Raw genomic sequence first — 14,656 nt, 5'->3', positions numbered from 1 at the left:
CCCACTGTCTTATAATCTTTCTACTTCACTGAAACCGAATTATTGAACTCAATATTTCCGAGTAAGAATCCAAAGTCTTAGAGTAAAATATCAAATTAGAAGTAAAGAAATGATAGGAGAACACAGATTAGGAGACTTAAAATCTGGGTTTGCAGAACTTGTTTGTTTGGCAAAGAAACAAAAATCCCCAAGAAGAGAGCCATCATTAAAGTAGGTTTTAGGGAAGAGGGGAAGATGTGATATGTACTCTAGAAACAAAAATGGAGTTCATGTCGGGTAGCATATCAGAAGTATGTGGGGAGGTGGGTGAAGTACGATTATATTCCGGTTCAGGGTAGTGTGGGAGGAATTCTAACCCTTGGGATGATGGAAAAGTAGAGAGTATGGAGGTTACAAGCGGGAGTTCATGTTAGGGGTGTGATTAAGAAACATTAGCAATGGAATGGAGTGGCGAGGGGGCAAAGGAGACCTTCTGGGCAGAGTTAGGAGATGGAATGTAGAGGTGGGACATACCTTGGGTGCTAGGAGGAATTTTAATACTATTCCCAAAGGAAGGGATTGGGTTTAGGGTGGTGGCCATGCTCATGGAGGAGTCGTTAAAGAGTTAATTGATAGCCACTTGTTTATTGATTTGACTTTGATAAGTGCTTCTTTCATTTGGTCAAGATCGGAGGACTCTTCATCTTGATCGAGACTAGACAGATTCTTGGTGTCTGTTTCTTGGGAGGAGTTTGTACCTAACGTGATCCAAGCTTCTCTTCCTCGACTACTGATGGATCATTCCCCTGTAATGTTGGATGGTAGTAGAGGAAGACATACGAGAACTCAACTCCTTTCAGATTCGAGAATATATGGTCACGTGTGGATGGCTTTGGTGATAAAGTGGTTGATTGGTGGAGTAGTTATGACGTGGAAGGAGGGCATTCTTTCAGGCTTGCAAAGAAGCTGAAATTGCTCAAAAAAGACATAGGGTGTGGAGTAAAGAGGTATCTAGGAGGGTAAAGGTGAAAATGAGGGAAATATTGAGGTGGGGGAGTTAGAAAGAAGAGAGGTAGGAAGGGAGGGAGAAGGAGAAGAAAGAAGTTTTATTAGGGGAGCTAGCTTCTTTATATTTGGCTCAAGAGACTAGTTGGAGACAAAAATCGAAGGCTTTGTGGTTGGAAGAGGGGGGATCTAGCACTATTTTTTACAGGGTAGCAATTGCAAATAAGTGGAGGAATCTGATTAGAGTCCCTGGAGGTTGAGAACATATGAGGTGGAGAAGGAAGTAGAGGGAGCAACTGCTCGGTTCTATGAATGATTTTTAAAGAGGAAGTGGAGTGGAGGCCATTTTTTTTTTGTGTGTGTGTGGGTTGTTGGATTTCAATCAGATCGGAGGGAGAAAAGTGAGTGGTTATTGAAGGCTATTGAGGAGTAAGTACGTGTAGCGGTAGAGTGTTGTGTGGGTGACCAAGCTCTCGGGTTGAATGGCTTCACTTGGACTTTCTTTCAACCCTGTTGGAGCCTGGTCAAGCATGATGTTTTGAGTACCACTGATGAGTTCTAGGAGACAGGTGAGTTTGAAGGGAGTCTAAATGCTTCATTCATTGTCATTATTCTTAAGAAGGAATGGCTATTAGCATTGAGGACATATGCCTAATAGTCTAGTGAGAAATATCTACTAGATTCTTTCTAAGGTGCTTTTCGATAGACCTAAGATTGTTCCATACGAGATTGTTTCTTCTTCATAAAATGCCTTTGTCAAAGGAAGGAAAATTCCGGATGCAGCTTTGGTGGCTAATGAAGTGGTAAATTCGAGGAAGAAACAAGGTGTAAGAGTGTCTTCTGCAAGTTAGATCTTGAGAAGGCTTATGACCATGTAATTTGTAAGCTCCTAGATTTCATTATTTTGAAGAAGGGCTTTAGGGAGAAAAGGAGGAAGTGGGTCAGTTTTTGCGTCTCTTCGGTGAGATTCGGTTTTAGTAAAAGGCGATCTGTGTGGGTTCTTTAGTGGTTCGAGGGTTTTGAGACAAGAAGATCCTTTTTCAACAATGCCTTTTATCTTGGTGATGGAAGCTTTGAGAAGAATGATGGATAAAGCAATTTTAGGCAGACATATGAATGGATTCAAGGCTGCGGTTAGTGGTGTAAGTGACATGGTGGTTCTCATCTACTTTTTGTAGATGATAATTTGGTGTTTTGTGATGTAGATGGCACCTAGTTGGACTTCCTCGGGCAAGTCTAACTTAGTTCCAAGTGGTGTTGGGGCTTAAAATTAATCTCAGAAAATGCGAGATCATACCTGTTGGCGTAATAAATAACATTCACATGCTTGCACAAGTTCTGCAATGCAGGGTAGGTCTTCTCCCTACTACCTACCTTGGATTGCCTTAAGGTGCATCGAACAAGATCTCAATGTTTGGGATCCGATTATTCGAACGGTAGAGAAAATGTTAGTAGATTGCAAAAAAAGATACTTGTCCAAAAGAGGCTAGGAAGTGCTTATTAAGAGCACTTTATCGAGTATTCCTACATGTTGCAGTCCCTGTTCAACACTCCTACAAATGTGATAGGGAAGATGGAAGGTTGCAAAGAAATTTTCATTGGGATGCGGCGGACGGGGCAAAGAAGTTTCACTTAGCTTGTTGGGAAACCATGACATCTCCTAAATAGTGGGAGGACTTGGGGTTACAGACTTGAAAGTCTTTAACCAAGCACTCTTGGGTAAATCACTGTGCAGATTTGGGATGAAGGAAGAAGCTTTATGGAGAGGGCTGATAGCGGATAGATATGGAGAGCTGGAAGGGGGATGGAGAACAAATGAGATCACGATGCCTTTCGAGTGTGATGTGTGGAGGAATATCATGAAGGGGTAAGTTGTGTGAAGGTTTGGTGCTTAAGGATGAATTCTCGGCATTGTATAGAGTCTCCTGTCAAAGAGAATTGTCTGCTCAGCAAGTTAGGCGAACTCATGGGGATGTGACCTTATGACATTTGAGGTTTAAGAGGACTTCATGAGATTGGGAGGTGACCAAGATTTAGAGATTGCTAGGTTTTACTTCAAAAGCAATACAAGCCAGTTGACAAACCCGTTGTTTTGTGTTAGGATTTGGGGAATAACTAAGTGTTCTCCGTTAAGTCATTCTATGAGAAGCTTCTGGTTAGGGAAGATGATAGTTTTCCATTTGTATTGGTCTGGATACTGAAGGTGCCATGGAAGGTGTGCTTGTTCACATGGTTGGCTACTAGAGGATTCGATTTTGACGGCGGAGAATCTTAGGAAAGTAAGGTTGTTTGCATGAGCTGGTGTTTCTTTTGTAAGTAGATGGGTGAGGACGTAAACCGAATCATTTTATATTGCAAGTTAGCTACGAGATTATAGGAGGATACCTTCAGATGGTTTGAAGTTTCTTGGGTTATACCAGGAACAGTAAGGAGCTGATGCTCTGCTGGAAGAGTGGAGCTAGGCAAAGAAAACACAAGATTTGGAATGTTACTCCTCTTGATGTGGGTCATTTGGAAGGAGCAAAATAGTAGAGTTTTTGAAGGGGCGGAGATGAGCTTTGCTCAATTGAGTAGCCTTTGATCCCTTATTTTCTTTTGTAGCACCCAGTGTTCAGGAAATTTAAGCGAGGAAGTGAAGCGATGCGAGCCTTCTACGCTTCAAAGACTAGAATGAGTATGTGAGCGCTTCATCCTTAAAGCGTGAAGCAGGGCCTTATCGCTTTTTTGCGCTTCACATTTCCCTGAACAATGGCTGAGCACCCATATAGTTCCTGTTTGTGTAGAGTGGGTGTCTTTCTGAGCGAACCATGTTTTGTAGGTTTCTCCTCTTTTTGGTATATCACTTGTATATAGCCAAGTTGGCCTTGTTACTATCAATGAAACCTTTTACTTGATCAAAAAAGTAAATAAAATCATAACAATGAACTGCCTGAGAGATTTTCTTTTCTTTTTTCAAAATGACCAGTTTGTCTTCTATAAATAACTATTCAAACATCGTTTTTTCAGAACATGTTGGGAAAGAACTTTTCCCGACTTACTGTCCAAGCACCATTGGATGTACATTATAATTCTTTTTCTTCTCTGGCCATCCCAACCCATCCTCAGTAGAGCAACCCTTGTCGGATGCACATCAGACTTAATCATGTTTAATCTTGGTTCTCAATTTATGTGGTATCCTGGATGTGCTCGGTTTTCTATCTTCTTTTCTTCTTTGATTAGATGGCCCTGATTGCTTAACATTTTCTTGTATAAATTTTCCATCTCTTGTTTGCTGAAATTTGAATCTTTACTGAGTTACTGCTTCTTTCTTGAAGCGTTCTCGTTATGACCTTGAAGAAGAGATGAGGAATAATCAAAGCAGGGGCAATGAGAGCAGCACATTTAGAACGCACACGGATTTTAACAATTATCCGTTTGAGAGAAGTGGAAGTAGAGGTCAATGGGAAGATGTTTGGAGAGCATATAAGAGTACCCAGTCCAGAGAATCAGATAGAAATAGAGCAAACTGGTAGTTTTCATGAAGTAACAATACTTGAGATTCATACAATTCGATGCACCTCGTGTTCAGCATTCTGGTTACGTGTGTGTTTGCTGTCACCTCAGTACATGGGATACATGATTTCAGAACTTAAAAAGAACAGGCATGAAATTTGTGGATGAAGTATTCAACATACTGACACCTCGGCCTTCGATATTTGGGCACTTCTTGACTAGTCATTCGAGCAGGGTGAACAAAAAAGAAATTGTTGCATAAAATTCCCAACAGCGCGTTTGGTAGCTTGAAGAGGGATTAGCATCAAGATGAACTCATGCATGCAGATATTTTAGGCAAAAAACAAGGCCAGTCTGCATGATGTATAGTTATCAAACAATACAGAAGCTGTTCATGGCTCCGGAAACCCTGCTAATTTTCGTGCTAGCAGAGTGACCAACACGACAGTTTGAGAAGGCTGCTGTGGATGACTAATTTTGCTGAGTCGTTTATCTATCATTTTCTGTGCTTGTGTAATTTCTGCATTTAAGTTTTAAGCTATATTTGTAATTTTGTTTGTGTATAGAGTGTCTGCTTGTATTTGAAACATCTTGAGAGTGAAGAGTGAGGTTTCTTTTCTTCTTAATTTTTTTTTTCTTTTCATTTTCTTGATTGTGGGTGGGGTTTTCTGTTGTAATACACCAAAGTCGATTATTTGATCTGTTGTGTGGGTTTACCAGACAATTGAAATCGATTTCATTCTTCTCTTTGCACTTGTAATGGAAAATATACTGTTAAAGTTTTCATTTTCAAGGCAAGGGTGTATATATTGCCTCCACGCTACGCCTGAAAAGGGAAAAGAAAATGAGTTTAAATTCTATGCACCGAAGATGTAAAAGATGTTCATAAAAATATTGATTGACTAGCTTGTGCCAGCAAAGGTCCAGCAACAACAGTGTAAGACTTATAATTGATGCATCCATTTTGTTGGTAGTCTAAATTCTAAACTTCTTCATGTAGACATGAGAGTGTAGCTAGTTGTTTCAGTTAGTACCAATACAGACAACGTGACATGGATCAAAGTATCCATTCATGGTTGGCAAGTGTTACATTGTGTACATCTATGGTCCCATTATATACATTAGCGTGTGTGCATACACCTCAGCCTCCCCACACCTCACTTTTGTGGAATTACGTTGGATATGTTGTTCTATTATGAGAGTTGAATCGAACATGGAACCAGCTAAAGCTTGTGAAGTCACATAGGTGGAGTTCTATTATACAGAGAGGATTGCGCACCAAATGGGATTTAAGCATCCATAAACGAGTTGAGAGACCATCTTGAGGAAGTAAATTTCTCAGAGCAATGATCCCCCAGTCCATAAGAATGGATGAGTCTCACAAGGGGAGTATATTGATAAGTCAAAAGGTGATCGAGAGGGGGACTTGAGCCTAACCTATGCATACGAACAAGTTCAAAAACAATTCGACCTAAGCAATATACAAGATGGAGATAAAACTCCTGAGAAAGAGCTCACAAATATACCAAGTATAAGACAATGTATCCAAAAGAGAAAATCAACCAGGATCAAAGATGAAGGTGTTTTACCTCACTATTATTCGAAAATTTGGACCTGTTTTTTGTTTTCATTCTTCAAAGTGGATATAATCTACATAGGCAAGTTGATAGCTGTTGTGAAGAAAGAATTGTACTTTTTAAACTCTGCAAGATTGGCCAGGAGATTGGCAGTTGAATTCCTTCTCTGAAGATTAAATTGAATCAGACCCTCTGCATTCATGGCTTGAATCTTCTTGATCTCATCTTTGAAAAGCCAGGAGGTGGATATGTTGCTGTTGATCATATGAATAGTAAGCAGATAATCAGATTTCTGAAACCGTTATCCAAGCACCATTTTATGGCTTGAATCCCTGCATAGTTGTTAGAGCATTCCCCAAGGTAAGATGTGAAAGCCATGACCATATGTCCATTGTGATCTCTCAAAATTCCTCCTGCTCCAGCACTAACCATCAATATTAAGTTTATATTTCCCGATATCAGGACATTTCCAACTCACTGGAATGATAGATAGTTGAGGCCTGATTCTTTCCACAACATGGAATATATTTGAAAAAGGAGGGGAGAAGTTTATGGTGGTAAATTGAGCTGCAAGAGTCCTCTGTATCAGCATGGTGATTTCATCAATCACTCTGTTAGTAGTCGACCTGATGCCATCATATTGATAAGAGCATCTGAATTTCCAGATTTCCCAAGAAATAAAACTAGGAAGATATTGAAGAATGATTTCACGTACTTGGTTTTGAGGCTTGATGAGCCACCATGCCATGAATTTAGCTCTAATATTTAGGGAATTTTTACGAGGAATTCCACACATCATAGAAGTATTTCCACACTCTCTTGGCCAGTTCTCCCTCATTAATAAGATGATTATTTGTTTCAATAGAACCATTGTTACAACAACATCTGGAAGGTCCGTGGATCTTAAACCTGGAGAGATTAACATCAGTGGCCAGCTTATCCTTGAGAAGTCTCGAGACATCAAATGAGATCTTAAAGGGCATCTTGTTATGCCAGATCTTGGATCTGTTCCAAATCGAGCACCGACAGTTGGTACTCACCTCTGGCAGATTTCTGGACATTATGAGATATTCAAAAGATTAGAACTTGAGGGATTAAAGGATCACACACATTGAAGAATTAGATACTAACGGACAAAAAACTGAAGTAGATACTCCACCAGGTTTTGAACCATGGCTCATTGGCCCTTGAGGATTTCTCAATTGTGGAAAAAATGGGTCAGTATTTTGGAAGCTAGAAACAAACTTATTATATGATGAATGACTATTTCAGAAAACTTACATGATTGATGGTCAAGAAAGCTTTATTTTAAAGCTCACTACTTCTGGTTGGCTGAGATATGATTGTGTGAGTTTGTTTACCAATCTTAGGTAGCAGCAGGGAAAAATATCCTTCGACACCTTGGAAGAAACTATTTGTCAATCATGTGATGTATCACCAATAATCTGCACACGAACAGGACCCATTTTGAAAACTGTGGAATCGATTGACATCTCTTACAACTATCATTCTCATTGTGACCTTTGAGATAAGCTTCAAAGCAGAATGGCAATCATCGCATATCCTGAGATTCTTAATAATATGAATTGGTGCTTGGGATGGTGTTTTCATGAGAGCATATGCGACAGCCAGCTTTTCGCTGTGGTAACTAAGATAACCCTCTTGTTGTTCTTGTTCAACATCATGCAAGACAGAATTCGTGTCTGGAACATAACCTAATGGTTTTATTTCAGCCAACAACTTTCTCACCTTCTCATGGATTTGAGCTGTCTCCGGGTGTTGTGTGTCATCAGAAACAAACATATGAGTTTCATTTCGTATTTCAGTCCAGCTCAATCCCGGTTCTTTCTTTATGTTCCTTTCTCTTAATAACTTCCGCATCTTTGCTACACCATCCCACCTTTTCACCTTGGCATGCATATTGGACAACAATATATAGGTTCCCACGTCGTTGGGGTTCAATCGTAACAAATGGTCTGCCACTTTCTGTCCTAAACCATAATTGCGGTGGACGTTACAAGCATTTAGCAAAGTACGCCAAGCAATAACATCCCATGTGATTGGTGTCGACCTCATGAACTTCTCAGCCTCATCAAGTTTACCAGCTTTGCCAAGGAGCCCTACAACACAGGTATAGTGCTCCAACCCAGGTTCAAGGCCAAAGTCCCTCATTAGATGCTGTAAGTAGTACAAACCTTCTTCTATCCTACCCAAATGCCCACAAGCCAATAAAACCCCGATAAAGGTTACATAGTTTGGTTGCTCTTTGGCAGCTAACATGTCCTGAAACATATACAATGCGTCCTCACCAAGCCCATGATGAGAGAAACCTGATATTATCAAATTCCAAGTAACAGTATCTCGACATATCATGTTTGAAAATAAGGCCCTAGCGGCTTCAATATGGCCACTCCTAACATACATATTGATTAGAGCATTCCCCACAACGACAAAAGTTCCATTTCCCGTCTTCTCAACACGTGCATGTAATGTTTTCCCACACCCAAGTGCTGATAGACCCGCACAGGAATGCAACAATACTGCAAATGTGTATTCATTTGGCACAACATCCTGAAGTTCCATTTGTAAGAATATTTTCAGGGCTTCCTCGAAGCACTCATTTTGGAAATTTGCAGCCAAGATTGTTGTCCAGGACACCACATTATGGTCAGGATAAGAATAAAAGATACATCTTGCACCTAAAATTTCACCACACTTTCCATACATGTCCATGACTGCACTGCTTAAAAACACATCAAGCTGAAGACCTGACTTCAACATTCTGCAATGAACTTGCTTACCCAATTTCAAATCCTTGAGACGAGCACAAAGACCAAATATATTCACATAGCTGATTTTGTCCCTCACCGAGCCCTCAGACAACATCCTTGAGAAGACATCCAATGCTTCATTTGTATACCCGTGATCCAAGAAGCCCTTTAGTACAACATTATCAGTAATGTTGTTTGATCCAGGAACAGACTTCAAGATTTCCAGAACCCCTTCCACATCTGAAAACATTGTATACAAGGATAGAAGAGCATTCTTCACATACTGATGAAACACTAATCCTGATTTCAATACTAATGCATGACACTGCCGCCCTTCGTGTAGCAAACCACCATTAGAACAAGAAGAAAGTACAGTAGACAAGACATACTCATTTGGAAATAAATTATCCACTGAAACCATGTCTTTCAACAATTTGGGTACTTCCCAAGTAAACCCATTGTGCAAATATCCTGTCATTAAAGTGCTCCAAGAAACTATATTTCGTTGCCGCAATCTGTTGAATATGTGCCGAGCAATAGAAAGTTGTCCACACCTTGAGTAGAGATTAATGAGACAATTATTCTGAATTACGTGGTTTTCTGAGGCATGATTAGATACAATAAGAAGCGCATGGACAACTTTTCCCAATTTGAAGTTCCCGTCATCAGCTAACTTTTTCAACAACTTTACAGCGTACTTCACAGAAAAGACACTTTGGGAGTTCAATTGGGATAGAGAAGACACATGCAGAGGAGCACAGTGGACATTGCTTGTCAAAAACATAGTCAAGTCCCAGTGTAGTTAGTTTGTAGAGTAATACAACTCCAAGCACTTGAAAGGGTATGTTGACTGGACAAAAGAAATGCCAGATCTGAAAATATAAGAACAGGCATGCTTAAAAAATGTACTGTTTAAACTTATAATACAAAGACATGTGCAAGAAAGATGTATTCAAGTTACTTTAGTGATGCATTTGAAACCAAGACTCTTCTCTTATATTATTTACATATATGTTATATGAGTTTCTTCTCCCCCCCAACCACCGGACACAGGAGACTCATAGTTTTTCATTCAACAACTACTATACCTCAATATCAGGCATGTTACGGTTAAATTAATAAATTTATGGACTATTAAAGGAAACGTTTGGTTGGCTAACTTATGGAAATTCTGGAAGAAAACTTCAGTGCACAATAAGTTACCACCAAAGTCCAATCAGGTACTCAGCATATAAACTATTGACATGTTTTAGAATTCAGACCAATGAAAAAGCGAACACAATACATTAAAGAGGCCATGACCACCAAAAAGGCTTTGAAAAAACAGAACAACTTCCCCCTGTTTGGCAGTACAGCAACGATAGAGCCAATGATGAAGTGAACACAACACAGTAATTATGCATAACCACTTAATTAAGTATTAGATTTTTTTTAAAAAAGGGAAGTGAATAAGGATTCAGTGTTTAGGAGAGTGAGAAGCATAAAGCATGCGTAGATGAGGAGCTCGACAAACTGGTGGCTGCGGAAGCTAGCAAGAGTGCATGGGAAGCAAAACTAAATATGCATATGCTTCTTTGTAATTGATTTAGTAGCTGACACATTTGCATTATAGCGTTTTGGAGGAGAAATTGTAGTTGTTACCAACAACACTAGTGTGGAAAACATTACCACAGCCATCAACCAATTTTTATTATATATATTACAAATACAAGGTAAGGAAAAGCTACTGGATTCGTTTGAACCCACAAAGATCCGCTTAGCTCCGCCCCTATCTGTCTTCACTTTTTTCTCAATTCTTCATTATACCACTTATATCCTTCATTTGGAACTCTTTCAATAGAGATTTTTTCTCTTATATTTTTTAAATTACTAGTTTCCGAAAACGTGCGTTGCACGTTTATCCTAAAATATTTCATACAATGTTTGTAGTGCAAATAATAAACTTAAACAATATATATATCAAGAATTAGCTATTATGCATGAAAAAATACTACTTTCAATCACATTTATTACCGACTCAAAGGTATATATGTACATTTCACAAATTTCTTCAATAATTCATTTCCTCGTAAATTCAAAAAATAATGAAGTTACAGCGGTTCATCAACTTATAAGACACCATTGATTCTCTTTATCTTCATTTTTATTCTCTTCATGTTCATTTTTTTCTTTCTTTAATTTTTTTGTTAGTGAGTTGGATTCACTTGTACAGAATCACATCAACTTTTTGTCTTGTAGGATATTCCATTGATTGTCATGAATGCAGTGATAAAGCTAGAAGTCTTTCTTCTTGTCCTTGTGTAAAAGATTCCTTTTTTGGATAATCCAATTAAGTGTACCGTCTCAACTTCTATAAAATAATTTTTATTTAAAAATCAAACCAAAATTTTATTAAGAACATATCAACTTACACAAAAATAATTAATTGCATATAAGGAACAATGATTTATTACCTGAAAATTGATACCACTTGAAACAGTTCAATCTGTGTTGCTTCACTTACTGCATCATCACTATGAAATATTAGCGTCATTTCTTAATTGTATCTTCATAAAAAAAAGTCAAATTTAAAAAATTTATTAGTAGTTGAAATATTCAACAATTTAGATGAGTTCAAATAAAGATAAATAAAACATTGAGCATAACAAACTCATATAAAAAAAAAATAAAGATAACATGATTACATGAGAAAGTATAATATATAATATAGGAAAATGGAGAATCTGCTAATAGAAGATAAAAACATTACAAATTAAGTAATCCAAGAAGTGCCATCAACTTCTTGAGAGTGTGGAAAGATTATGAAGGTGTGAATATTAATGATGAGATAGTGGAGGTGTGGTATTAATACACATTATGACAAAATTACACCTAAAACTGATCAGATAGAGAAATGAAAAGTTTCTCTAATACGTTTTCGTAATAACTTTATAATTAATTATTTTTACAACTATTCATTCTCCTACATTATTTTAACAATAAGTGAATCAACTTAATTAACAATTTAAGCATATTTAATATTTAATTAATTAATTATTTTATAATATTTTAATTTAGTATAAGGCTAAAATGGTAATTCAACTTTTAAGTTTTGACCTTCATGCTTATAATAATATATGATTAGTGTTTTAACCACAATGATTGATTTTAGTGCATAATTTTCATTTTGTTAGGAAATTGGATAGGATGGCATATGACCTTATTTTGTGATGTATTTATCAAATCAAACTTGACGAATACGCTATCATTAGAAAAATATTATTACTTTTTTCGTTTATTGCAAGCTTGTACGTAGTTAAAGTGAATTCAAATGTAATAATTTTACTCTTTTAGGGATAAATATGCCCTATTTGTGTTTCTATTAAATTTCATACTAGATATTGGTTATTTCCTCCATGTTTACAAATGAATGAAAACCGATGAGTATGATTATCTACATGCTCCCAAGACAAATGACAATATCTTATCTCAGAATGGTTGATATGATTTGTTGCCTTTTCTTTGTCAAATTCTTAAATTTTGAAAACATAAATTTTTAGAGATATTTACTGCAGAAATCTCAAGAAAATAATTGAGAAGAATCAAAATTATATATTTGCAATAGTCTCTTCTTAACTAAAGAATGTGTAGAATTTTAATGAATAGAACTAGATTAAAAATATTTTTCATTATATCATTTATCATATAAAAATAATATTTGAGAAAAATGTGTGCGCCTCACCATTACAACATGTATTGAAGCGACTACAATCACATATATACCAGTTTAGCACAATTAATCACAAGGTGGGTTGAGGCGACTGCGACATTTTCATTAGATGGGTTGTTACCATACTTGAGAAAATGAGGTCTCAGGTTCAAAACTTAGCGGAGACAAAAATACTAGGTGATTCTTTCCATCTATCCTAACCTTAGTGGATAGAGTTACCTGATGCAACCTGATGCAGGTGAAAGGTATTAATCTTGGGCGTCTATTGGTTGTGGTTTGATGAGTATTGTGGTAATTGTGCACTAAAATATGTGATTAGATATTGCAGGAAATTGATGCAAGAATCAAGTAAATAGGAGTTCACACAAGCAAGGGACAAAAGCTTGGAAACAGATAAGAGTACACGAAAGAGAACAATCAACAGAAATCTGGGTTGTGGCACACTGGTGGCGTGTCGCCTCAGGCCCTAAACTACTGGTGCCCCAAGCCTGGCGCACTGGTGGTGCGCCGCGCTAGACCCCAAACTATTGAAGCCCCAGGTTTGGCGCTATGGTGATGTGCCGCCCCACGAAAGCCTCAACGAAAAATTCCAATTTTAGGATTCCAAATCCAAGAAGGAAAATGGATTATTTTCCCTAACCCTATAAATAGAACATTGTGCCTCTTTTGGAGGAACCATCATACTTTTCAAGTGAAAGAGGCACGAGATAGAATTCACCCTTAGGGATCATTTCTTCTTTTTTCTTCTTTTCTTAGACATTACTTTGCATAAAAAATAATTATTTGGGGTTGCGACTATGAATGATTATTGAACATTAATTTATGGATGAAGTTGGTTATCGTATAAATTGTTCTTGTGTTCTTGAATTAGTATTTTGATGCTTGATTTTCACTAAAATAAATATGTTGTCTACTTTTGAACTCGAGAGAGGAATAGAGAGATAAAACATGAAATACTCACTTGAATTGATTTGTGTTTAGTATAGATATATACCTAAGTGTCGTGTTTGGTTACGAAACAAGAAGATAGCTTTAATGCTCACGAGTTGATTGAATCAATCTCCTCTCAACGATGTAGTAGGTGATTAGTGATCGGAAGATCATACTCATAAAATTAGCCTCGTAAATCAGTAATTTGATAACCATCTGAAATCCATGCAAGATATATGAGGCATGAATTCTTAGTTATGCTGCAACCCTGGAATTTTCCCAATTATTATGAGCATTATCTTGAAGTTGAATCATTTTTAGTTAGTATACTTCTTTCATTCTTGCATTCTTAGTATTCCAATATTAATCAAACTCTTGTGCCGAATGATAGATAGTTAATAGACAAGTCGTTTAGGTTCGATAATTCGGCCTTTTCAAAGCCACTATCTTACTTGCACGACCGTGTACACCTGCGTGTGCATTTGGAAGCAACAAGTATCACGTGAATAGTGGAGATGCGCGAAAGTTAACCCGAACACCTCTCGGTCGTTAAAAAAATAATCGTTCGGGCAATTAATCGAACATATAGAGTGCATAGTTTTTCTTTGCAAGTTTTAGCACTCAACCTCTACGAATTAGCTTCCCAAAATCTGTGAAGTAGCGGGAATTATAGTTTGCTGCTCACTTTGAAAATCACAGTACACACCCCACCATTGATCCGAACTTAAATTATCACATTCATAACTTAAAGCTCACGATGAACACCAAACAAAAAGAAGAGAAAGCGAAAAACAATCGTCACTATTTTGGGGTGTGGGAAGAAAGAGGAGATAAGAGAAGAAAAATATTTACCTGAGTGACGCTATCCAATGGAGCAGTGATGGATTGAGAGGGAGAAAGTGATGTTCCAATGTTTAAATATGACACAAAAGAGTCGAATATAATCATAAATCATGTAAAATTTAATATATGTTATAAATCAATGAGTGGATTTATAACATAAAATTGGTACATGAAGATCCTTAGTTTCATGAACCTTTTTGGATAAAAATTTATTTATTATGATAATTATGATTTTTGGAGTGATTTCAATCTATAAATAGAATTGTTTATTCACTGTTGTATGAGATACAGATGACACTTACATACACTTCAGTCGTTGTAATATGAAGATATTAAATCTCTTCAAATAT

At 37.3% G+C, this 14,656-nt stretch overlaps 2 protein-coding genes across 5 annotated transcripts in view; one reads left to right on the top strand and one right to left on the bottom strand.

The window, feature by feature from the left end:
* Nucleotides 1-5,269, top strand: part of LOC101267085 (uncharacterized) — a 19,976-nt gene extending 14,707 nt beyond the window's left edge. The window contains exon 11 of the mRNA XM_004250866.5: nucleotides 4,299-5,269. Coding sequence (XP_004250914.2) covers nucleotides 4,299-4,496 — 198 coding nt within the window. The 3' untranslated portion in view covers nucleotides 4,497-5,269. The remainder of the gene's footprint in view (nucleotides 1-4,298) is intronic.
* Nucleotides 5,082-14,656, bottom strand: LOC101256942 (pentatricopeptide repeat-containing protein At5g39680). 4 transcript variants are annotated; one of them, XM_069291420.1, is made up of 6 exons: nucleotides 14,316-14,656; nucleotides 11,278-11,370; nucleotides 7,335-9,696; nucleotides 6,769-7,106; nucleotides 6,066-6,679; nucleotides 5,082-5,302 (listed from the first exon to the last, which is right to left on the bottom strand). In XM_069291420.1, the coding sequence occupies exon 3, from the start codon at nucleotides 9,606-9,608 to the stop codon at nucleotides 7,488-7,490; it is 2,121 nt and encodes a 706-aa protein (XP_069147521.1). In that variant the 5' UTR covers nucleotides 9,609-9,696; nucleotides 11,278-11,370; nucleotides 14,316-14,656; the 3' UTR covers nucleotides 5,082-5,302; nucleotides 6,066-6,679; nucleotides 6,769-7,106; nucleotides 7,335-7,487. The 4 variants fall into 4 exon arrangements, with proteins under 4 accessions (XP_069147521.1, XP_019066577.2, XP_019066576.2 ...); XM_019211032.3 differs by having other exon boundaries at nucleotides 11,278-11,326; nucleotides 14,316-14,441; XM_019211031.3 differs by having other exon boundaries at nucleotides 6,066-7,106.

The sequence above is a fragment of the Solanum lycopersicum genome, chromosome 11 (assembly GCF_036512215.1).
Source record: "Solanum lycopersicum chromosome 11, SLM_r2.1".
Taxonomy (NCBI): Eukaryota; Viridiplantae; Streptophyta; class Magnoliopsida; order Solanales; family Solanaceae; genus Solanum; species Solanum lycopersicum.
The sequence above is the reverse complement of the archived record's forward strand: the minus strand, read 5'-3'. Positions and strand labels throughout refer to the sequence as shown.

Coding starts and splice junctions, on each gene's coding strand:
- LOC101256942 (XM_019211031.3), bottom strand. CDS start 9,608: ATGTTTTTGACAAGCAATGTCCACTGTGCTCCTCTGCATGTGTCTTCT.